General features: G+C 43.6%; 1 protein-coding gene across 3 annotated transcripts; it reads left to right on the top strand.

The window, feature by feature from the left end:
- The first annotated feature begins 36 nt into the window (after nt 1-36).
- On the top strand, nt 37-21,992 carry LOC306913063 (choline-phosphate cytidylyltransferase B-like). 3 transcript variants are annotated; one of them, XM_079489578.1, is made up of 9 exons: nt 37-167; nt 3,666-3,779; nt 10,657-10,756; nt 12,682-12,798; nt 14,372-14,523; nt 17,212-17,290; nt 17,533-17,675; nt 19,223-19,411; nt 21,336-21,992. In XM_079489578.1, exons 2-9 carry the CDS (start codon nt 3,711-3,713, stop codon nt 21,471-21,473), a joined length of 987 nt encoding a protein of 328 aa, XP_079345704.1. In that variant the 5' UTR covers nt 37-167; nt 3,666-3,710; the 3' UTR covers nt 21,474-21,992. The 3 variants fall into 3 exon arrangements, with proteins under 3 accessions (XP_079345704.1, XP_079345703.1, XP_079345702.1); XM_079489577.1 differs by having other exon boundaries at nt 20,239-21,478; XM_079489576.1 differs by having other exon boundaries at nt 20,233-21,478.
- The last annotated feature ends 2,014 nt before the right edge of the window (nt 21,993-24,006 follow it).

Here is a 24,006-nt window from a genome sequence, read left to right as displayed (position 1 = left end):
CCCAGACACTACACCCAGTCCCAATTATGACAAAACACAATACAAAGGCTGTGCTTGTGCATGTGCTGTCCCCCATACTGCCCTCCCTCGGGGCTTTGCAATACACTACTTTGGTTATTTTGTTGCAAACTTGCAATCAACAGTGCTGGATAGTGGACACACTGACAGTAAGTATTTACTTGAGTAGTGTTTAAGTAGACTCCTTCTTTTTTGCAAGCATATGTCACTCCACTACGTTTTAAATAGGCTATTGTACTTGTTATTGTTGACACCACACTACATTTCTAGGAAGGGACATAAATGTAGGCTACAAACACAATATATTAGGAATGAACAATGTCAAATATGCCTAGATCAGTGAAAATAGGCGATCTACAAGCTCACTATGCCTTGCCGGTATGCAAGTTGTGAGGTTGTATACTATTTACACTTTTTTCCCGTTTGTTTTTAGGGAGAGGGGTCCAAGTTTCGATACAGCAATGCATTGATATTAAAAAAGAAAATGTAGACCGCATGCAATCAATAACCTGTTGTGCCCTGGAGCTTTCGGGGGAATATTGAATGCTTTATCTAGGGCTCTCATGAACGTGAAGCTGCATATATAGTTGACACGTGTTGCCAATTGAGGCCAATTGATCGCCTACACATTTAGGCTACACAAATTACACAATCAGGGATAACTTAACTCTTTGAGTGGAGCTGCAAGGACTTCATCATGCATGGTGAATACAACGTTGTATTTTCCAGTAAGGCTATGGACCAGAGCTGCATGTTCAGTGGTTGACAGTGGCGTACTATACTGTAATGTAGGCCTACTTAAGTAACTAACCCTAACTTGGAGGTATTTTTACTTTACTAGGAGTATTTCCAATGTTCAGTACTTTTACTTCTACTACATCTCAGAGGGAAATATTATACTTTTACTCCACTACAATTATTTGAAAACTTTCATTACTTTGTAGATTTTTAACCCTATGAATAAGGCAGCACAAAAAGATTTGTTACCCACAGCTGCCCTGATGTCGTCTAACATTAAGGCATGCTGTTACAGTGCTATGTTTTGCTCTAAAACCTGACTGCATGGGGTTCAAAATCGAATGTGAATCAAGAAAAACCTTTACCTGTTTTGATACTTAGCCTTCTAAGATCTTTGCCAAGGTAGAGAGGTTAGAGATAGGCCTATAATTGTTTACATCACAAGGGTCGCCAGCCTTGAGAAGAGGGGAAACATTTGCTTGTTTCCACACATCAGGTAAACATTGAGTGGATAAAGAGATGTTGAACATATCAGTAACAGGTTGGGCAGCCGAGGATAATTTTAAGAAGAAGGGGTCAAGGCCATCTGGGCCAGCAGACTTTTTAGGGTCTAGGGTGGCCAGGGCGTGCACAACGTCCGATACCAGGATAGGAGAGAAGTCAAAATTAAACTCTGAAGCAACAGATGAGCCAGCATTTTCCTGGGCGGCTTGCTGAGGAGCATTTGCAGTTTGCTCGTCAAAAATGTGTCCAGCCCTTTTAAAATGCGAATTAAAGGCATTGGACATTGATTTTTTTTGTCGGAAATGAAGGAATCACCAACTCGAATCTTAGGCGGAGGGCCTGCTGCTCCTTTCTGTTGAAGGGTTTTGACTACTCTCCAGAAACTACAGTGATTACTGGAGGTATCAGTAGTGAGAGATAAATAGTATTCCGATCTTAACTTCCTAGTGAGGACCGTACATTTATTTCTCAAGACACGAAGCAGAAGCCAATCATGACCTGATTTTGACTTTCTTGCAAGTGACCATTGCCTATTTATTTCGTGTATCAAATCAGCCAGGTCCCTGGAAAACCAAGGATTTGCTCGGTTCTTTATTCTGAGTTTTTTGAGAGGTGCATGTTTATTCACCAAATAGAGAAACTGTTCATGAAAGAACCGAAAGGCCTCATCCATTGATGGGATTAAGGACATGCGAGACCAATCAACTGCAGCCAAACCTTGAAGAAAGGCCTGTTCAGAAAAATGTTTAAAGCAGCGCCTGATGACAGTCAGGCCATTGGTTTTGGGCAGCTTAGTGTTCCTGACACACGCTATAGCACAATGGTCACTATAACTAACTACATTCCTATAACCACATGCCTACATATTCATGACACATATTGATCCTCAGTACCAGTTTTTACTGGGGATAGATTGCACATGATAGGTTCTTTATACAGTCCAAGTGCAGACAGCCAGGAGTCAGGACAGTCCATATAGGTCCAGTATACAGTATGCATTTTCTTTTTTTTTTCACTTAATTTTTATTGAAGAAAAGACCAAAAACCAAAAGACAAGACGGGAAAAAAAGAACAAAAAGAGGAAGACAAAAAACTAAAGACAAAGCTGAATTTTTCATATTACAAGATACATTCATTGAAATCCTATTGCATTATCACTAGGCTGAGAGAAGAGATCCCACTTTTCCCACATTTTATAGAACTTATCCTTTTGTAGTCTAAGTATGAATGTTAGTTTTTCCATAACATACAGTTCCTCAGTAATGTCCATCCAATGTTCTTTCGTTGGTGGGTCCTGTTGGTACCAGCGTCGTGTGATCGCTTTCTTACTTGTCGCTAAGAGGATCTTGATTCAATATTTATCATGTATTAGAAACTCTTCAGGGATATTTCCCAGCAGTAAGAAGGAACAAGTCAGAGGTATCTCAAAACACAGAATGGTCTCCAAGGTGGAGTGGATATCCTGCCAGTATTTCTGAATTTTAGGACAACAGTATGCATTTTCAATCGGTGACAGAATGCACATGACAACTATGCAATTATTTCTGCGTTATACGCTATGTATTGACCAACCCCGGTGCAGCGGGCCAGATTGTAATTTTAAATTGTCTTTTATATTGTTCTCATTCTATTCTTATACCGTTATCTCTATCATTATTTCATCCTTACTGCTGTGCTGCTATATGACAAGTTGGATTTCCCTTAATATCCACTAAGATATAGCCTACTGTATGATTTGTACTGATAGATAGATAGACAGATAGATAGATAGATAGATAGATAGATAGACACAGTCTCTCTCTCTCACACACACACACACACACACACACACACACACACACACACACACACACACACACACACACTTTTGATTGATTGATTGAAATATTTATTAACAGTTTGCAGAATTACAGTACATTTCAAGCACAAACTCAATACAAAGACTGTTAACTGTGAGTGGACGACCCAATTAAGCATTACACTTGTTTACAAGAGGGTCCACCATGTTCAATTCATCAAAACATTTAGAGATGTACATATAGACACTACTATATAGTCAAAGAACAGAACAGGAATTCATCATAAAGGAGGTAAAAAGGGAAAAGAAACATATACAAACATACACACACACACACACACACACACACACACACACACATGAATGGCATGAAACGTATGGATAGGAGGCAGCTTTGACTCTCAGTATTGTACAGTGACTGGCAGTCTGGTGTTGGTGGGCCAATCAGGACAGGCCAGTGAAAGCAGCCGTGCTGGGGTGTGTGTGTGTGGGGGGGGGGGGGGGGGGGGTGTTGCACGTGGTGCTGCTGAACCAAAGATACATTGTGTCTGTGTTTGTGACTGACGGAGCAGTAAACTGACACATAAACTGGTATTATTTCCTGTAGGACATCATCGTCATCATCATCATCATCATCGTCATCATCATCATCATGGTGAAACAAAGGTGCACCAGAACACGTTCCAGACACACATCGAGGAGTAGGAGGAGTCCACGCAAGGTAAGACAGTAATTGTACTCATTAAATAAAGATGCTCTTGCTTCTATTTATAATATACCGCATACTTTGCCTTGTCTCAGCCTATTAACGGACTGCCTCAAAATATAGGCTAACTGTAAGTGCAATTGTTTCAAAGTTTGTGGCTTCAGTCAATGTGGATAGGAATTTCTGTTTGAGAAAGATTTAAAAAAATAAAATAACATGTTTTAATTAATACTGTAGGCCTACTATTCATACTTGATTCATTTGATTATGTCTGAAGGTAGTTAACAATTAATTGTCAATTCCAAATATAGGAATTTATTTAACATGAACATCAAATTTTGCATCTACAATGCAAAACATTATAAATCAACAGTCATATGTTGACACAAGGTGGGTATCAGGGGCCTATAGAGGCCCCTGATACCCACCTTTGACCTGATAACAGAGGAAATCACTTTCAAGTTGTGTAAGCTTCTGAAAGCTGTGTACACATTTGTATGCTGGAATATGTACATAATCTGTGTGTGTAGTAACAAGTCAGTGTCATTGTAAGGAGATGCCCCCCTCATTAAAGTTCAGTTCAAATGCTGTCAAAGCACTGAATTAAGCGTTATCTCACCTATTCAATTCAACACGTGGAAAAGGAAAAAAAACAAAAACGTAACAAAAAACCCTAAACTGCCAAAACTCAGCTATGGAAAACACAGTGATGCTCGGTGCCGTCTCTCACTTATGGTGCTATGGGCAGCTTGGCCAATCCCGGCCCCTCATGCAAATGAGGAGGCTGCATCCGCGGTCTGATTGGAGGGCAGCGTTGTCTTCCACGCTCCCTTCTCTCCTCTCCTCCGTCGCCATGACGAGGGCTACTACTAGGGGACTTGTGTGCTGCTGCTGCTGCTCTGTCGGGCCTACAACGGGCGAGGGCTCACTCTGCTAACGAGAGGAGGAGGAGGAGGGGAGGGGAGAGAGGGCGGGGGCTTAGAGGTGGAAGAGACAGAGAGGAGAGAGAGAGAGAGAGACGGAGTGTGCTGAGGGAGGGAGAGAGAGAGAGAGGCATCGTCTCACTGATGCTGAGTCACATACGGGGGGACCACCAGAGCCCTACCCCATGAATCTTTGGGAATAATGGAGGAGCTAGAACACACGTGCCCCCATCCGCGGACGGTAGGGCATTAGCTTAACCGATGTTAAGTGTGTGTGTGTGTCTGTGTGTGTGTGTGTGTGTGGGTGTGTGTGTGTGTGTGTGTGTGTGTGTGTGTGTGTCTCTTTGTGCCTTCGTGTCCTTGAGTGTTGTGTTGATGTGAGAGAGAGAGAGGGAGACATAGATGGAGAGAGAGAGAGAGGGGGGGGGGGGACACAAAGAGGCTTGCTTGTTACGAAACAGTCCCCTTGCATGTGCTACTGAGATGCTCAGAATGCTGAGTGGACTGTGTGTGTGTGTGTGTGTGTGTGTGTGTGTGTGTGTGTGTGTGTGTGTGTGTGTGTGTGTGTGTGTGTGTGTGTGTGTGTGTGTGTGTGTGTGTGTGTGTGTGTGTGTGTGTGTGTGTGTGTGTGTGTGTGTGTGTGTGTGTGTGTGTGTGCGCGTGCGGGTGTCTTTGTCTTTGTGCATGTCTAAGAGGGTTCGACATGATGAACATGATACCCAGCATGAGGGCACGCGGTGAAAGCACAAGAACAGAGAAAAGAGGCATTTAAAACCTGATGATATTGTTTGCTCCTCCTCAGTAAATTCTGATACATTGTCTGAGATTTTACTGTACCCATTTCACCTGTCCGAATAACACCTTCACTGCCTTTCCCGTTCCTGTCGACACCAAAACACCTATCATCATCGCCTCACTCCTGTTTCCGTCCCCTATCTGCTTCCCCACCTCTCTGTCTCTCCGTTTGCCTGTGACACTTTCTCATCATTGCTGTGTTTTGTCTCTCTCTCTCTCTCTGCTTCATTCTATCCTGTGTTTCTAGCGTTCCATGGTTTTTCCAGGCTAATCCTTCCTTCCTATGGCAGATGTTGCACAGCCTGAGCCGGTGCGGGCTTTACTGAGCACGGTCGCTGTGTTCATCCTGATAGGCTGGGTGGTTCTGGCTAGCTTGTGTATAAAAGCCAAGTCTGAAGTCTGCCATCTGCTCCTTGTTGACTGTCTAACTGTCAGCCCCTCCCCTTCCCGCCTTGCCCAGTGTATCATGGGTAATATTAAAGTGTTAGCTCAGAGCATCAACCTAGTAAAATTGTTTTGCTCTTTTGGATCTTGTGCCAAGATGTTTGGTACTAAATGCGTTGGTTCTTGGTTGGTTGGTGTTATAATGTTTTGGCCCTGCCCGAGGCGATTGCCAGGAAATTCAACATTTCCTCTGTTAAATACAAAATGACGACAATAATATGATAACAATTATGTAATTATGATTCACTAGTTGGAATGAACACACCATTGAGAAGGTTTAAAGATTTTATTGAATGAAAGAATGGAATGATGAGGAGGAGAGTGGGGGGAGCGGGGCGTGGGTTCCGGGGGGGTCGCCGACCCTGGAGTCTTTGGGGAGGGGGTCGTGTGGCGGTCAGCCCGCGGTACACGTGAAGGCGTGATCCCCCTGTGGGAACTCTGAGGAGGAGGTGAGGAGAGAGGGAGGAGGAGATGGAGCAGTGGAGATGCTGCTGGTCCTGAGGTGGTGATGGGGATGGAGGTGGGATACGAAAAGCATAGAGGATGCTGGGTTGTATTGGGCGGGTATAAGTAGGCTCAGGTAGATTGGCGTGGAGGGCGGAGATTGGCGTGAAGGTGTGGTCAAGGTGTGTTCCTCCGCCTCCTGAACATCTGTTGTTCCAACTCCATTAAATATAACAATGAGAAATGTGTTACAATAAGTGTAAAGAATAGAAAGAAAAAAACGAAAGATGATGGAAAGAGATGGAAGAAGGAAAGGTGGACAGGGTTCAGTTGCCTCAGAAGGCAAGGGGAGTCTGACACCAATCTGGATGTTGGGGCAGCTTAAATACAGATTCTACAAGGATGACCAAAAAGATGTGTTCTCAGCAATTGAGTATGGAAGGTAAATTCTGCCTGACTAAGTATATAGAAATGTACGCTCCATGCTCCACACATCGGAGAGCAGAGACACTCCCCTGACCAACTATGAACATGTGTTCCATTCTCATCAACTGAGAATGAAAGGCCTACTGCTATATGTAAGGCCATAGTCACTGCCTTACCAGCTCAGTGGCCTTGTGGTTAGAGTGTCCGCCCTGAGACTGGGAGGTCGGGGTTCAATCCCCGGCCGGGTCATACCAAAGACCCAGTGCCTCCCTGCTTGACACTCAGCATCAAGGGTTTGATTGGGGGTAAGTCCCTGCGACATACTAGCGTCATGTCCAGGGGGTGTACTTGTACATCAAGCTGCCTCACGCTACAGAAACAGGATATAGGCTCCTGCCCTATGGGCCTCATGGCTCGGCAAGGCAAGGCTACTACTGCTATATGTAAGGCCATAGTCACTGCCTTAGCCAGAATACTGATACGAGGCACATTCTCCCATGCGTTTATAAAACCTTGTAGTAACATGTCGTCTTGCTGTCTGGGTCTGCTGCTTGACTACAGAGGAATAGCTACTTATTGCTGTATGAGCCTGCTGCTTAATAACGAGGATCTACTAAGACTCATTTACTTTCCTTACTAAGACATTACATTCAGATCCAGCAGCATACAGTCATATAATATATGACTTTAGATTTATTATTTGATTTGATTATTTGATTTATTATTGATTTAGTATTCATCTTACTTTGGTTATATCAATATTATTGATATCAATATTATTGATATAACCAAAGTAAGATGAATACTAAATCAATAATAAATCAATAATCCTAAAAGGAATATATATTGCATTTCTGTTACAGTTTTATGTTCCCATTACGGAATTATTACGCATGAGACCTGAAAACCTGGACACAACTGATACTAGAATGTCCGATTTCAGAGTCACCTGCTCAAAACCTATGCTTATTCCAATGACAACATTCATTGAATATTCTGGTTACCATCTCATGTACCATTTAAATAACCTTTAACTGAGGTGCTGACTTGACTCATAGAACATGCTACACATTTGGGTTTACTGTTTCTGCCTTGTCTGTTGACTGGAAACTGACCATGTTTGTAGAGGCCGGCTGATTTGGATACCTTAACTTAAATGCATACAGTAGGTGGATTATGAGACAAAGGGCCGATTCATACTCCTATTTTAGAGCCGAATAAAAGTCGGTTCGGCTCTGTAGAGCATACAATGTGACGTCATTTGAGGTTCGGGGGGGCGGGTACCGTCCTAAAGTCGGCTCTTCGGTGCATGAGTATGAATCGGCCCAAAGGGTCTCTGGGCACAGACGTACCAGGGACCCCCCAGCAGGTGCACTAATTTACAGCCAGAATCATCAGAATCAGCTTGTCACATCACAGGTTTACAGAAGTAAAACAAAAGTTGGCGAATCGTTTTTATGCATATAGCTCCATCATACGTATTACTTATTTCTATGGGGAAAAGGAAAGGGGAGATAAAGAAGTGAGGGGGGCAAGGGGGAAAAGAGATCAATCAAAGAAAATAAACAGATTTATCTACATATTGTACACATAGTTCCTGAAATAAGATATAAAGTTGCGTGAGCATAGCAGCAGATGTATACATGATATACTGTGGACGTTAGTTAAGGTAAGCTAGCTAGAAAACACACAAAAAAGACAAAAGTCAATGTGTTGTATGTGGGATTAAGGTGCACAAATGTCAGCACGTGTCGACCACATAATCCACATAAAGTAGACTGACACTGGTATAATCTGCATGCACAAGCAGGTCCATGAGGAAGAGAAAAGAAAAAGCCCAAGTCACAGTCAAACACCACAATAACGATGCCACCACCATACCAACACACCCGCATCTCAATAGGATTTTACAGGTTCCAGTGCCGTTTTGCACTTTTTCATGCCCCTCTAAAGTCATAAACTGGCAGGTTAAATATGCACTTAAATTAAAAGGTATAATGGTGATTTATTTCCTGTGACATCTACAAAGTGAATGGCTATTTGTTTTTTCCAGTAGGACTTTGCCAAGCAATGCAAAGTTAATAACAGCGGCAATTCACACAAAGGCTCTGGCTTAGGGGCCCTCTTGGCCCTCTTGGGCCCCTGGGCCTGGGCCCGGTAGGACCATGCAGTAATCCACCCCTGCTTAAATGACGTCAGATGTTTTTCTGTCTCTCCGACTATCTTAGCCTGTTTGCTACTTTCTCTCTGATTCTGCAAACAAACGGGATGAACTGACTGTTAACATTCTGTAAAAGGGTTTTTGAGTGGTGTAAACCACTCCTACAACTGGCTTTTGTGTGCATAAAAAAATGACCATGGTTGCTATGTTCAAAATAATTTCTGACGTAATTAAATCACACCCGGGTGAACTGGATGACCGTAGCAACCGTGGTCATTTTCTCTGCACAAAAAAAGCCAGTTGTGAAATCACATCCAGGTGTGATTTCATTATTTTTTTAGAAAGAAGACACAGGCGTCTCTTCCAGTTTAGTTTTGTTAAGTCATCAGAGGCCTTACTGTGCTATACTAGTATACAGATATATCCCAGACAGTGCGGACACACACACATACACAACAAGCACATACAGTAGGGGGATCAATAGCATGCACTGAGTGCTGCCCTGTCCATCCCCAAATCAATAGTTGTGATAAGGACTTGGCACCAAGCTCTGGTCAATACAGTAACTGAACTGGGCTTGGGAAGCACACATGCTGTGATAAACATGCTGTGTTCATCTTTATTTTTGTCCTCTCTACTATTTCAAATTTCCAATACTTTTACTTCTACTCCACTACACTCGGATCTAAATATTGTACTTTTACTCCAATACATTTATTTGTACTTTATACTTTTAAGCGGGTACAAAATGTAATTACTTTTTCCACCACTGCCACCAAGGGACAATTATAACACTCCTCCATTGCTCTCACTCTTCCTTTCTCTACAGCCTGACATATACTTTTTGAGTGGTGCAAACCACTCCAACAACCAGCTTTGTCTGTATGTTTGTGTACCTGTGTCCGTGCACCTGTGTACGTGTCCCTGCACAGGTGAGCATGGTTGCTATGGTTAATGTGTGACGTCACTGACATAGCTGATCAGACTATATAAGACCTTGCACCACTCAGTTCACACGGGTGTGATTTATTTTGATTGATTGAATAGTTAATTGAACATAAATATAAAAACAGCAACAGAGTACAGTCAAAGTTCACACTCAGTTCAAAAGGGATAGCACGTTGTTTCCATTTAGGCCGTATGCAATCAATTCATAGACATGACATGAAGAATGCAACAAAATCCAATCATCAATCATCAATAACATCCTGTTCCTCTCACATCATGTGCATAGTGTGTACCTGTATGCTGCTGCTGCTGCCATGGGTGTTTGAAATGTGTGTTTCTTTTTCTGTTCACACCTTTCTTTCCCATCTTCAGTTCCTCGTCTGACAAACTCACTTTTCCAAATTTCACTGTTTCTTTGCATTCCATAATGCTCAGTCATTTTAAAGAAGCTTATCATAAAATACTTGTTGGTGGTCCAAGCCGGAGAACTAAAAGTATTTTTTATTTTTTTGTGGCTTTTGCCTTCATTTTATATATTTTATGGAGGGACAGACAGTAGGCTGACAGGAAATGGGGAGAGAGATGGGTGGAAGACATGCAGTAAGGGCCGTCGGGATCGGGAGTCGAACCCGCGGCACACTGCCAGACTGGATTACCAGCCAAGGTGCCTGTGGACCACTGAGCCATGGCCCAGGCCACTAAAAGTCATCTCTATCTCATCTCATGATCATCATCTGTCTGTCTGTCTTAGACTCTGACAGAGCCAGCCATTTTTGCCAAGGAGACCAGCTGTGAGTGTCATGCACCCCATGAGAGACTAACCATCGCCCAAGCCCGCTTAGGAACCCCAGGTAGGTTTCTCCTCCCCTTGATTCTCTTCTCTCTGTTTCTTATCAACTCACTCCTCCTGACTCCATTCACCGTATACACTCTTTCACAATTTACCGTATACACTCATTATTGTTACAGCATATGTGCCATAGGAACCAGTCAATATCCAGTCAATATCCATGAACTCTACTTTTGGGCGACCCCTGCGACATACTAGCGTCATGTCCAGGGGGTGTACTTGTACATCAAGCTGCCTCACGCTACAAAAACAGGAGATAGGCTCCTGCCCTATGGGCCTCATGGCTCGGCAAGGCTACTTACTTACTTACTACTTTTGGCAAAAAGCAGAACCGCGTTGAGAAAATGATGTTATGCATTGGCTTCACAGATTTGTATCACGCTTCACTAGGAAAGACCAAGCATCAGACATGAGAACCTTTTAGGGTTGTTTATTGAATAGACGTGGAGTATCTTTGTGGTCATTTATGGGCGCGTCGCATGCGAAGCATAAACGGCCACGGCATGAGAAGACATTGGGGAAGCCAGCATGGTCATCTATGGTCATCGCCAGACGCGAGCGTGTAGCATGCGGCTTAGATGGCCAAGGTGCGGGGGATGCCATTATCATTATTATGATGTCATCACCTCACGTGAGCGTGAAATGTGTGGCTTAGGTGGTCAGGGCACGAATGACGCGTGGGGCGCCCGGCGAGATCATCCAAGGGCATCTGTAGCATGCAGCTTGGGTGGTCAGGTCGGGGGAGGATGCCATTAGAGGTGCTGGCACGAACATCTAAGGTCATCACTACACACGAGCGAGCATGTATATCGTGCTCGCTCAGGGGCACAAATGACACCGGAGGTGCTGGCTTGGTCATCTCTAAGGTCATCACCACACGCAAGCGTGCAGTTGTGCTTGGTTGTCTTCTGCTTGGTCAAACCTCCCGAGCCTCAGTTGTTCCAACTCCATTAAAATGTGATCCACCAAAATGTGGAACACCCTACCAACAGCCATTAAGACATATGCATCCCTTGACTCCTTCAAAACCTCTCTCAAAGGGCACCTACGGACGGCTGCAATTCGAAACTGAAACTGGCCCCCGTAAATAAAGTCTGTGTCCCCCCCCCACCCCCTTCTCCCCTTACTGTATATGTTTTTCCCTTTTTACTTTTATATGATGAGTTCTTGTTGTTTAAACCTACATTAAACCTATACACAGGTTTAATGTTTGTCTTTAGTTCAATGTTTGTTTTGTAAACGCCATTGACAATGAAGGGAAACTTTACATAATAATGTAACTCATTACGTCATATATTCTCTTTATTGTTAATGGCGTTTAATGTTTGTGTTGGCACAGTTTGTTTTACATCACAATTACATCACCTAATCAACATGAGTTAGACTTTAATATATTAGCGCCCCTCACTTCACACGGGTGTGACTTTTTAAATAAAAGTGTATATTTGTACGTCTCTAAATGTTCTGATGAATTGAAAATGGTGGACCCTGTTGTAAACAAGTGTAATGCTTTCTCATGGTGTCGTCCACACAGTAACAGTTTTTGTATTGACTTGTGCTTTCGTTTGAAATGTGCCCATTTAGCCTAGTAGCCAAAAAGTGAACCCGTACATGTTGAGTACAAATTTCAATCAATCAACGCTTGTGCCGCTGCACCAATATAAGCAATAGCGTGCATTGACAGAGCAAAGCATGGAATGTCTGTATCTGTCTGTGTCCTTTAACTATTTTTCAACAAATGAATCTGTAGTTCTGTACACATACTGTATGAATGGAAACAAAATGTGTCCTCCACATTAACACCACACTAACCTTTTAAGATGACATTGCTTTATGTTGTTTGTCTCTGATGGTGTTGTGTTGCTGTAGTCAACTTAAGTGTATGTGGTTTGTCTCTGATGGTGTTGTGTTGCTGTGTGTTGGCAGTGGACCGGCCGGTCAGAGTTTATGCAGATGGCATCTTCGACCTGTTCCACTCCGGCCATGCCCGAGCTCTCATGCAGGCCAAGAACCTCTTCCCTAATACCTACCTGATAGTTGGAGGTAGGACACACTACATTACTGTACACACAATATCCAGGGCACTTTTCTTTAGTGATTTGTGATTAAAATGTTCAACAATTTCTTCAAAAGAAAATCAACATTTTTTTTTACCAGCTGCTGTGTAAGCACAGCTGGTCAGTGTTCTCTCTGCAGTGCTTTCACGCCCACTTGCTGTAGTTGAGACCTACTGTATGTTTCTCATTGGCTGTACTGACAACCTATCGTCCTGATTGGCTGCCTCGTCTCTAGGCAGTAGGCAATGTACTGTCCATAAAAGGTTGTCAATACTGGAATGAGCTCCCTCTTACACTGAGGGAGATCCCCACTTTCACAGCTTTTAAAGGACAATTGAAACAATGGTTAAAAAATAACCAGTCTTGTGATCATGTATGACGCAGCGCTTAGTCCAAAATAGAGTAAACCTACCCTAATAATAGTTTAATCTTTTCTTGTTTTTCATTCTTACTAGTCTTATTACGTTTGAAATGTACTAGGTATTTGTATGCTATGTCCTGTATGTCAGTCCTGTTTGTATTGTTTGATGTCTGGGGACTGCAGATGGAAATTAGCATGTTTTGCTAAATCTGGTATATTTACACTGCATTTTTAATGTAATGTTCATCAATATGCACTGTCCCGACTGAATAAACGAATAAAATAAGGTAAAGTAAAGCAACCACCTTAAAGTATATATTAATAGAGACATCACTGAGAGGAAACACTGAAGCGAAAAATACATGGTGGCCGAAAGTCGGTACTGCAGCTCGAGCGGCATTTGGGCCAATCACATGAACGCGCCAAGCAATACACAACAACAACAATACACGGCGACAATATGCTGGCATTATGAATGAATAAAGAAAACAAACACAAAAACAAGATACATGTATATACATAGTAAAAGAAAAACATGAAACATAAAAACAAACAACCAAAAAAAATTAACCAAACACACAAACCCACCCACACCTCCCTCCCAGGACCAACGATGTCACAAAATGTATAGCCTACCTGTGCCAAATTTCTTACCACTGTGTAATAGGAAAAAAAATCATATCTTTAATTTTATCTGCAATGTTAGACCAAATATTAACATTTTCCTCTTTTGCTCCATGTAACCTTGCCGTTGACATCTCTAGAAGGACGATATCTAAAAAGGTTAAAGCCCATTGGCGAAATGTTAACGTATGAGGATTCCAACGCATAGCAACCACGCTTGCGAGTGCTATTTAACTGCAATTGGGATACATCGTTTAAAATAAATAAAGATGGAGAAGGTATAATGTTAACTCCACATTCCCAAACCATATGGAAGAAGGTTCTAAATTTATTTTCATTTAAATTTTGTGGTTTGTGTTTTTTATTTTTTGAAGAATTTCCGAAATTATTTTGAAAAATGCTTACCGGTACATTTGTTGTAAGCATTCCAAGAAATCCATTCATGTTCAAATATTAAAAAAATAGTGAAAATAGCTAATATGGACAAGTTTATAATTATTTGGGTCTCACAAGCTCAAACGTTTGGGAACTCCTGGTTTATTGCTCTCTCTCTCTCTCTCTCTCTCTGCGACAGTGTGCAGTGATGATCTGACTCATAGGTACAAAGGTTTCACGGTGATGACGGAGGATGAGCGCTACGAGGCCTTGAGACACTGTCGCTACGTGGACGAGGTGGTCAGAGATGCTCCCTGGACACTCGCACCTGACTTCCTGGAGAAACACAAGGTGTGTGTGTGTGTGTAGTGTACTTGTACTAGTAGTACTAATATCGAAATCTGTGTAAAGTATCTGTTGTAACTAAAGCTGTTAAATACGTAGTGTAGTGGTCTAAGGGGCGACTCACACGGTCGCAACAGATTGATGTATGCTTGTTGTATGAGATGTATAGCTGATGCAAGCTCGCAATGCATTTCCAATGGGAGTCACATGGTTTGACACAACATTTGTGTTGTATGAGGCAGTCGAAACACAGCCGAAAGCCATACAACAGCTTGTAGTCCAAAATGTTGTATCAAACCATGTGACTTCCATTGGAAATGCATTGGGGCGGCCATGACACTTACATCTTGCTTACATCTAGCATGCATCAATGTTGTATGCTAGATTGAAAGGTGTGAGTGAGGCCTAATGGAGTAAAAAGTACAATATCTCCCTTTTGAGACGGAGCAGAAGTAGTACAGAAAAGTTTAAATATTCAAGTAAAGTAAATAGGTAGGCCGACCTCTAAATTGTACTTAAGTGCAGTACCTGAGTACATGCACTTGTTTACTTCCCACCACTGAGCCTGTGGATGTGCGCTCCAGTTGAGACCAGGAAGACCAGGAAGTTGGACATGCACAAATCTGGGCATGTACAACTTCCTGGTCTCAACTGCGCATGTTTCTTTCCTTCCATGGAGCAACATGGCGTCGCCCGTACGGTCTTCGCGTCTCGTCCTCTTTAGACAGTCCTTGCTGTCATACAGGATGTGCGCTCCAGTGCAGTGTTGACTGTCATACAGGATGTGCGCTCCAGTGCAGTGTTGACTGTCATACAGGATGTGCGCTCCAGTGCAGTGTTGGCTGTCATACAGGATGTGCGCTCCAGTGCAGTGTTGACTGTCATACAGGATGTGCGCTCCAGTGCAGTGTTGGCTGTCATACAGGATGTGCGCTCCAGTGCAGTGTTGACTGTCATACAGGATGTGCGCTCCGGTGCAGTGTTGACTGTCATACAGGATGTGCGCTCCAGTGCAGTGTTGACTGTCATACAGGATGTGCGCTCCGGTGCAGTGTTGACTGTCATACAGGATGTGTGCTCCAGTGCAGTGTTGACTGTCATACGGGATGTGCGCTCCAGTACAGTGTTGACTGTCATACAGGATGTGCGCTCCAGTACAGTGTTGACAGTCTGTCATACAGGATGTGCGCTCCAGTACAGTGTTGACTGTCATACAGGATGTGCGCTCCAGTACAGTGTTGACAGTCTGTCATACAGGATGTGCGCTCCAGTGCAGTGTTGACTGTCATACAGGATGTGCGCTCCAGTACAGTGTTGACTGTCATACAGGATGTGCGCTCCAGTGCAGTGTTGACAGTCTGTCATACAGGATGTGCACTCCAGTGCAGTGTTGACTGTCATACAGGATGTGCGCTCCAGTGCAGTGTTGACTGTCATACAGGATGTGCGCTCCAGTGCAGTGTTGACTGTCATACAGGATGTGCGCTCCAGTGCAGTGTTGACTGTCATACAGGATGTGCGCTCCAGTGCAGTGTTGACTGTCATACAGGATGTGCGCTCCAGTGCAGTGTTGACTGTCATACAGGATGTGAGCTCCAGTACAGTGTTGACTGTCATACAGGATGTGCGCTCCAGTGCAGTGTTGGCTGTCATACAGGATGTGCGCTCCAGTGCAGTGTTGACTGTCATACAGGATGTGCGCTCCAGTGCAGTGTTGGCTGTCATACAGGATGTGCGCTCCAGTGCAGTGTTGACTGTCATACAGGATGTGCGCTCCAGTGCAGTGTTGGCTGTCATACAGGATGTGCGCTCCAGTGCAGTGTTGACTGTCATACAGGATGTGCGCTCCAGTGCAGTGTCATACAGGATGTGCGCTCCAGTACAGTGTTGACTGTCATACGGGATGTGCGCTCCAGTACAGTGTTGACTGTCATACAGGATGTGCGCTCCAGTGCAGTGTTGACTGTCATACAGGATGTGCGCTCCAGTGCAGTGTTGACTGTCATACGGGATGTGCGCTCCAGTACAGTGTTGACAGTCTGTCATACAGGATGTGCGCTCCAGTACAGTGTTGACTGTCATACAGGATGTGCGCTCCAGTACAGTGTTGACTGTCATACAGGATGTGCGCTCCAGTACAGTGTTGACAGTCTGTCATACAGGATGTGCGCTCCAGTGCAGTGTTGACTGTCATACAGGATGTGCGCTCCAGTACAGTGTTGACTGTCATACAGGATGTGCGCTCCAGTACAGTGTTGACTGTCATACAGGATGTGCGCTCCAGTGCAGTGTTGACTGTCATACAGGATGTGCGCTCCAGTGCAGTGTTGACTGTCATACAGGATGTGCGCTCCAGTGCAGTGTTGACTGTCATACAGGATGTGCGCTCCAGTGCAGTGTTGACTGTCATACAGGATGTGCGCTCCAGTGCAGTGTTGACTGTCATACAGGATGTGCGCTCCAGTGCAGTGTTGACTGTCATACAGGATGTGCGCTCCAGTGCAGTGTTGACTGTCATACAGGATGTGAGCTCCAGTGCAGTGTTGACTGTCATACAGGATGTGCGCTCCATTACAGTGTTGACTGTCATACAGGATGTGCGCTCCAGTGCAGTGTTGACTGTCATACAGGATGTGCGCTCCAGTGCAGTGTTGACTGTCATATACAGCACGTGTTCTTGTGGCTGCTTCTCAGATCGATTTCGTGGCTCATGACGACATCCCATACTCCTCAGCGGGATCGGAGGACGTCTATAAACACATCAAAGAAGCAGGTTAGTCTGCACGAAAAACACATCACCACACAAATCATCACCTTTCTTGGATATGATTTCATAGCAAGGTTATTCCAGTCTGGAATTGTCCCCTTTAGTTTATTTACTTCAATGTGTGTGTGTGTGTGTGTGTGTGTGTGTGTGTGTGTGTGTGTGTGTGTGTGTGTGTGTGTGTGTGTGTGTGTGTGTGTGTGTGTGTGTGTGTGTGGGTGCTTACGTGTGTGTGCGCGCATGCCCACCAGGTATGTTTGTGCCCACCCAACGGACAGAGGGCATCTCAACGTCTGACCTCATTACTCGAATCGTCAGGGATTATGACGTGTACGCGCGCCGCAACCTCCAACGTGGTTACACTGCCAAAGAACTCAATGTCAGCTACATCAATGTAAGCACAGAGCCACCATCCATGGCATGCAGCACGGTACAATAAAATCATTTTGAACTCTGAGCAAACATAACACAATGAAATGAAATGTTTCCAGTCAGCAGTGGTGGAAATACAGTGGTGGAAATACTTAAGTACTTTTACTTAAGTAATGTACTTAAGTACAATTTTGAGGTATTTGTACTTTACTTGAGTATTTCAAATTTCCAGTACCTTTACTTCTACTTCTAACTTTAGTTACTAGTTACTTTGGCGATTTTAATTTTGATTAGAAAACATACATTAACCACTTCAACCCTATACATTTTGGCCATTTGAAAATAGCCGATCTACAAGCTCACAATGCGTCGCAACACGACACATTGTGAGCTTGTAGATCGGCTATTTTCAATAGATTTCCTACACATTTTGAACTCGTGAAATGGGACATTCTGCAATATGAATACTTTTACTTTTAGTACTTTAAGTACATTTTGATGCCGATACTTTTGTACTTTTACTCAAGTACATTTTCAATTCCGTACTTTTACTTGTAACAAAGTAGGTCTAAATTGCATTATTTGTACTTTTACTTAAGTAAAACAATTGAGTACTTTTTCCACCACTGCCAGTCAGTACTTACTCCTTCTCAGAGTTCTCTTTTAATTGAACAAAAAATAAATAAACCTGCAGATTTATCCTTATTTGCCGGGACTCACACATATAAATGTGCTGCTCACTATCTTAGTCCAAACAATGATTAATGTAGATCACTGGTTCTCAACGTCGGGTCCAGGGACCACCAGGGGGTCCAAACTGGACCCTTGTAGGCCTGTAACTCTTAGGGCATACAGTATATTCTCAGAGTTAAATTAACCCTGAGCATTTTACAGTGTAATGGGACTAAATTACTAAGGCCTCACTCAGACCTTTACTGCATTGCTGTATGCTTGTTGGATGAATGTTGTGTAGTGTCATGGCCGCCCCAATGCATTTTCAATGGGAGTCACATGGTTTGTGTTGTATGAGGGGGAGGGGCGCAGTCGAAACACAGCCGAAAGCCATACAACAGCTTGTAGTCCAAAATGTGGACTACAAACCATGTGACTTCCATTGGAAATGCATTGGGGCGGCCATGACACTACACAACATTCATCCAACAAGCATACAGAAATGCAGTAAAGGTCAGACCTTTACTGCATGTTGTGTAGTGTCATGGCCGTGTAGTGTCATGGCCGCCCCAATGCATTTCCAATGGAATTCACATGGTTTGTAGTCCACATTTTGGACTACAAGCTGTTGTATGGCTTTCGGCTGTGTTTCCACTGCGCCCCTCCCCCTCATACAACACAAATGTTGTGTCAAACCATGTGACTCCCATTGGAAATGCATTGGGGCGGCCATGACACTACACGGCCATGACACTACACAACACACAACATGCAGTAAAGGTCTGAGTGAGGCCTTAGGGCATACAGTATATTCTCAGAGTTAAATTAACCCTGAGCAAATCAGGCTTTGAATTGACCGTAATGGATTCCCTCTCGGTTCCCATGTGGTTCTGCCAGGAGAAGAAGTATCGTCTGCAGAACCAGGTGGACCGCATGAAGGAGAAGGTTCGCACGGTCGAGGAGAAGAGCAAACACTTTGTGTACCGCGTGGAGGAGAAAAGCCATGACCTCATCCAGAAGTGGGAGGAGAAATCCAGAGACTTCATCGGCAACTTCCTGGAACTGTTTGGCCCAGATGGGACGTGGGTAAGTCAGTCAGTCGCACACTCATGCATGAAGAGGAAACATTCGCACACAGCTATGATATGTATTTTGCAGTCATCATACCAGTGTCTTCCAATTTGCATAATTTACCCGTGTATCAATTAGTGTTAGTGCATTGTTTCTCAACTGGGGATCAGCAGACCCCTTGTAATCCATCCATGGTAAAATAGAAAAATACGCCCGCACACTGTTGATCTGCTGAGGATAATTTATTAAGAAAGGGCAACGTTTTGGCGAAAGGGCCTTTCTGTGTGGAGTTTGCATGTTCTCCCCGTGTCCCCTAGGGTAGGTACCCTCACAAAAACATGCAGTAATCCTGGTCTCTAAAACTACCTCCCCTGGCCAGCCGGGGGAGGTAGGGTTACAAAATTGTGGGATCAAAATTTAGGAAAAAAAAGAGCAACGTTTCGGTCACTTATTGCCTTCTTCAGGCATAATACAGCAGTTTGACATATTTATTTATATACAAACGTTTAGTTAAAAAACAACCAATCACTAGATTGCAAAAGAGGTGACAGCTTGTGATGATGATGATCAATATGGTGACATCATTTAAAGTGCTGTGCGATTATACTGATCATGATGATGCTATACATGTAACCTACATGTTGTGGTGTTTGTTTTTGAAGAGCTAGGTAGGCCTTTTCCAGTGATGGACAGTAATTAAGCAGAGAAAAGTGAGTCTTTAGAGGCCGAGGTTTAAAATCTTCCAGTGACTCCGGGTTGAGGACTATATATGTCTGCCATTGGCCTTCTCATCCCTTTTCTGTGCCTTCGTATTTCTCTGCTCACCCCGTCCGCAGAAACAGGTGTTTCAGGAGCGCAGTGGACGGATGATCTCCTACGCCATGTCGCCCCGCGGGTCTCCGTGCAACAGCCCTCCCCGAGAACTGTCTCCACTGCGCTCTCCTCCGTCGCCCCCATCACCTCCGTCCCCCCGCTGGCACAGCGCGCGGCCCTCGGCCTCGCGCTCACCGTCACCCCCCCTCCGCTGGCACACCGCTCGACCCTCACCCCCTACCTCCCCCAAAGGGGCGTCCAAAGGGGCTTCCATTAGTAGCATGAGTGAAGGCGACGAGGATGAGAAATAGACGTCTTTGGACCATGGAACGCGCACACACCCACTTGCGTGTGCACACCCATACACCCAGATACAAATCACTCACAGGACACTGCCTGGAAGCTGCTCACATGTACACATCACATGACACACACACACACACACACACACACACACACACACACACACTCATAATATCCTTCTACACATCCTGCACTGAAACTGGATGCTGAAACTGTTATCCTCCATGACGTTGCAGAGGGTGTTCATGGGAAATGTAGTTCTTCACTGTACTGTAAGACTAGTGGAAACGACATCAAGAACAAGAAGCCATCACAGCCTCTGTTGTTCAGGCTACTCAGCCGACAGGAGGTTTGCAAGAACCTGGGGGTACATGAAACCAGATGGGGGGGCTTGGGATGATTACAGCATCTTCGAAACATCTTCATTTGTGGTTCTTGCTGGCGTGCCGTGCACCCACTGTCAGGTGGTCTGGAATATTTCCCAGCACCTCTTGACCTCTTACTAGGAACTGATAAGGTTTGCAAAATGTCCCAGTGTTGATGGAAACTGTCAGTGACAACCTGTTCAAAGAAATCACCTCATCGTTTTTCTGGTCCTCTTGTTTCCTTTAGTGGAGATGTTCTGTGTAACTCACACGTTACTGTAAATGAGTTCTCAAGTCATAATGTATTTTCCATTATCTCACAGCCATCCACTGTGATATGATTTGGTGTGATGGTCAGTGTGCAAGATGCAAAGAGATTAATATGATAGATTTTTGTTTTGTTTTATTTTGTTAATGTAACCAATGTCACCTTCTAATGTCACTCAACTCAACTCTAGAATTCTACAGGTGATGTCACTTGGGTCACTTTACTTTCAGTAAGCAGACATCGGAGGGAAATGGCACCCCCCAGAGCAGCAGAGATGACACTGCAGACACCTTCCTCACAGTACAAAACAACACATGCTGTAACTTGACTGAATCAGTGCCGTCTGTCTTCACTGCTTTTGCATAATTGATTGTTACATGAAATGCCTTCACAACTTTTGCGTAATTGATTGTCACATGAAATTGATGTGAACGGACTCATAACCTTGATACAATAAGTACTTAATATGTATCCAGTGTGAATCAAGGTCCAGTTTAAAACGGGGAATAAAGCTAGTCCCCCAAATAAATCTTGTGTTCTTTGAGGTGACTGACACAAAATAAAAGATGTAATCAAACAAGTAGAGAGACTACCACAACTAAAAAATAATGTTACGGGGTCTCTAGGATGATTTTAGTCTATACTGTATCGTGAACTTTATAGCTTTCTTTAGCTAACTACTATTTTAACTATACAAAATAAGATCGTTACCAAACATCTAGTATTTGCTTCTAGAATGTATATCAAGTCTTTTTGAGACCAAGCCTAGATGTGTCGCACTATTTGCCTGTCCAATGCTTGCAATCCAAGCAATAGTGAAATCGCAGTCATTGACTACCCCCTAGCTCTGGTCCATAGCCTTCTACTGCTTCTACGATCGTAGAAGCAGTAGAAGGCTATGGACCAGAGCTAACTACCCCCCCTTTCCTCTTATATGCTAGCAAACAAGCAAACAGTGAAAACGCATTTACACCCCCCCAACCCACCTGTGTCTTACTGCAACAGTGAAATCACAGTCATTACTAGCTGCCCCCCTTCCCTCAGCCTCACCTAGTGTAGACCAGAAACATCTTGTTCTGCAGAAGCCTACTATAGCTCAGTTAATACTCTGTCTTTTGGGGCGTGAAAGCAAAGCAAAGTTCTTTGTTTACCCAGGGTGAATGGACTAAGCTCGAGATGCTTGTTTACAGCCAGACCCTGCTCATAGAACATTTCATGGTAGGGGTTCAATGCCTTGCTCAAGGGCACTTCAGCGGTGGTAATTTTAACGTGCCGGTCCGGGGATTCGAACTGGCGACCTTCCGATAACAAGACCGCTCCGCAAACCGTTCGGCCACCGCTGCCCCCCGTGCGCTGTGAGCTTGTACGTAGATCTGCTCTTTCCAGTGCGTGACACGTCAAACGATGGAGTATGAATTAAGCATATCTTCCTAGCAAATATATATTTTCAGGAAGTCAGAGAGGCTGGTTGTTGCTTTTCTATTCATGTCCGTGTATTCCTTTTAATATTTTGCAATGCATCATTAGTGGCTTTATTGCAAGTTTTCCATCAGCTGTCAAGTAAAACGAAAAAAAAAACTATCAAAAAAACTATTGGAGATACAAGGTATCCCCAGGATTCTGATGATACTTGAAATGTAATTTATGAAGCACTTGAGGTAAACACATGTCAGGTACTCAAAAATCATGACCCCGTTTTTGTTCTTTTGTTTTTCTTCAGTCATTTGAAATGTGCTTTTGTTTTTGGTCGGGTCTGCTCATCAGCGACCCATACCTCGTCTATCCCCAACGCCCATAAATAAAACTCATAATGCACTGTAGAGAAGTTAATGTCTTGTATGCACTACATGTAACCCTGCACTGTATGTACAAACTTTGGGAATGTGTGTTTATTTTTTAAGTCTAATTCCAAATGGCTTGACATGTAAATAAAACAAAGGTGTAAGTGCATTTGAAAGTAATTTTCCAGCAATCCAATCTCTTAAAAAGAACATTCGGAGACAAATAGCGTAGTTCAACAGCAGTTATTTTTATTCTAGGTTTTAAACAGTAGACTATCTCATGCTAATTCACACCTTCAGATAATATCACTGTGTTGGTGGATGTTGGTACAACATGAATACAGGGATTGCTGTCTTGTTCTATGATCTTTACAATTGCATAACTGCACGACTTTCACTACAATGAGGGAAAGCCATGCGTAGAAAGTGCTCAAACATCTCTTTAAACCAGAGATAATGTGGGAAGAAAAACATGAGGAATCACTCCACACTGGCAGAAAATGTCAACATTGCTCATATGGTTATATATACAGTATACAAGTAACACCACAGAGGTATGAAACAGGCTCCATTATAAAAGCTTGCCAGATCCCTGGCACTCTAAAGCAGACTCTCTATGCTTGTATGGAACCGTATTCTACCTTGTCTGAAGCGGTCTTTATTGTTACAAGAATAAAACTGAACCAGGGTAGTCCTATCAAAGGATCTCCCTTATAATAGTCACTGAGGAAATGAGGAGAAAACACACATCAAAAGAGTAGTTAACTGGGGCCTTTAGAAGACAAGATCTGTCTCCAGCGTGAGCTCAGAACACAGCATTCCCTGCACAGAAGTCCTGAATCAAAGGCTTGGGCAATGGGCATATATGGAGTATTGCTCTCGTTTGTACAGGGGGGTCTCTTAAAGGACCACTTCACCACTTTTCAACCTATCTTCATATAATAGGTCCTCTACTAATAATCATGATATAGTGGCTACATTTTTTCTACTCGGTCTGTGTCTCATACGAGGGCTGTGGGCAGTTCAGAGACCCGTCCACCAGTGACATCATTGTTAGGCAGATTTTTTTTTAAACACGAT

Source organism: Electrona antarctica (genome assembly GCF_951216825.1).
Source record: "Electrona antarctica genome assembly, chromosome: 20".
NCBI lineage: Eukaryota > Metazoa > Chordata > Actinopteri > Myctophiformes > Myctophidae > Electrona > Electrona antarctica.
This window is presented reverse-complemented; position numbering and strand designations above follow the sequence as displayed.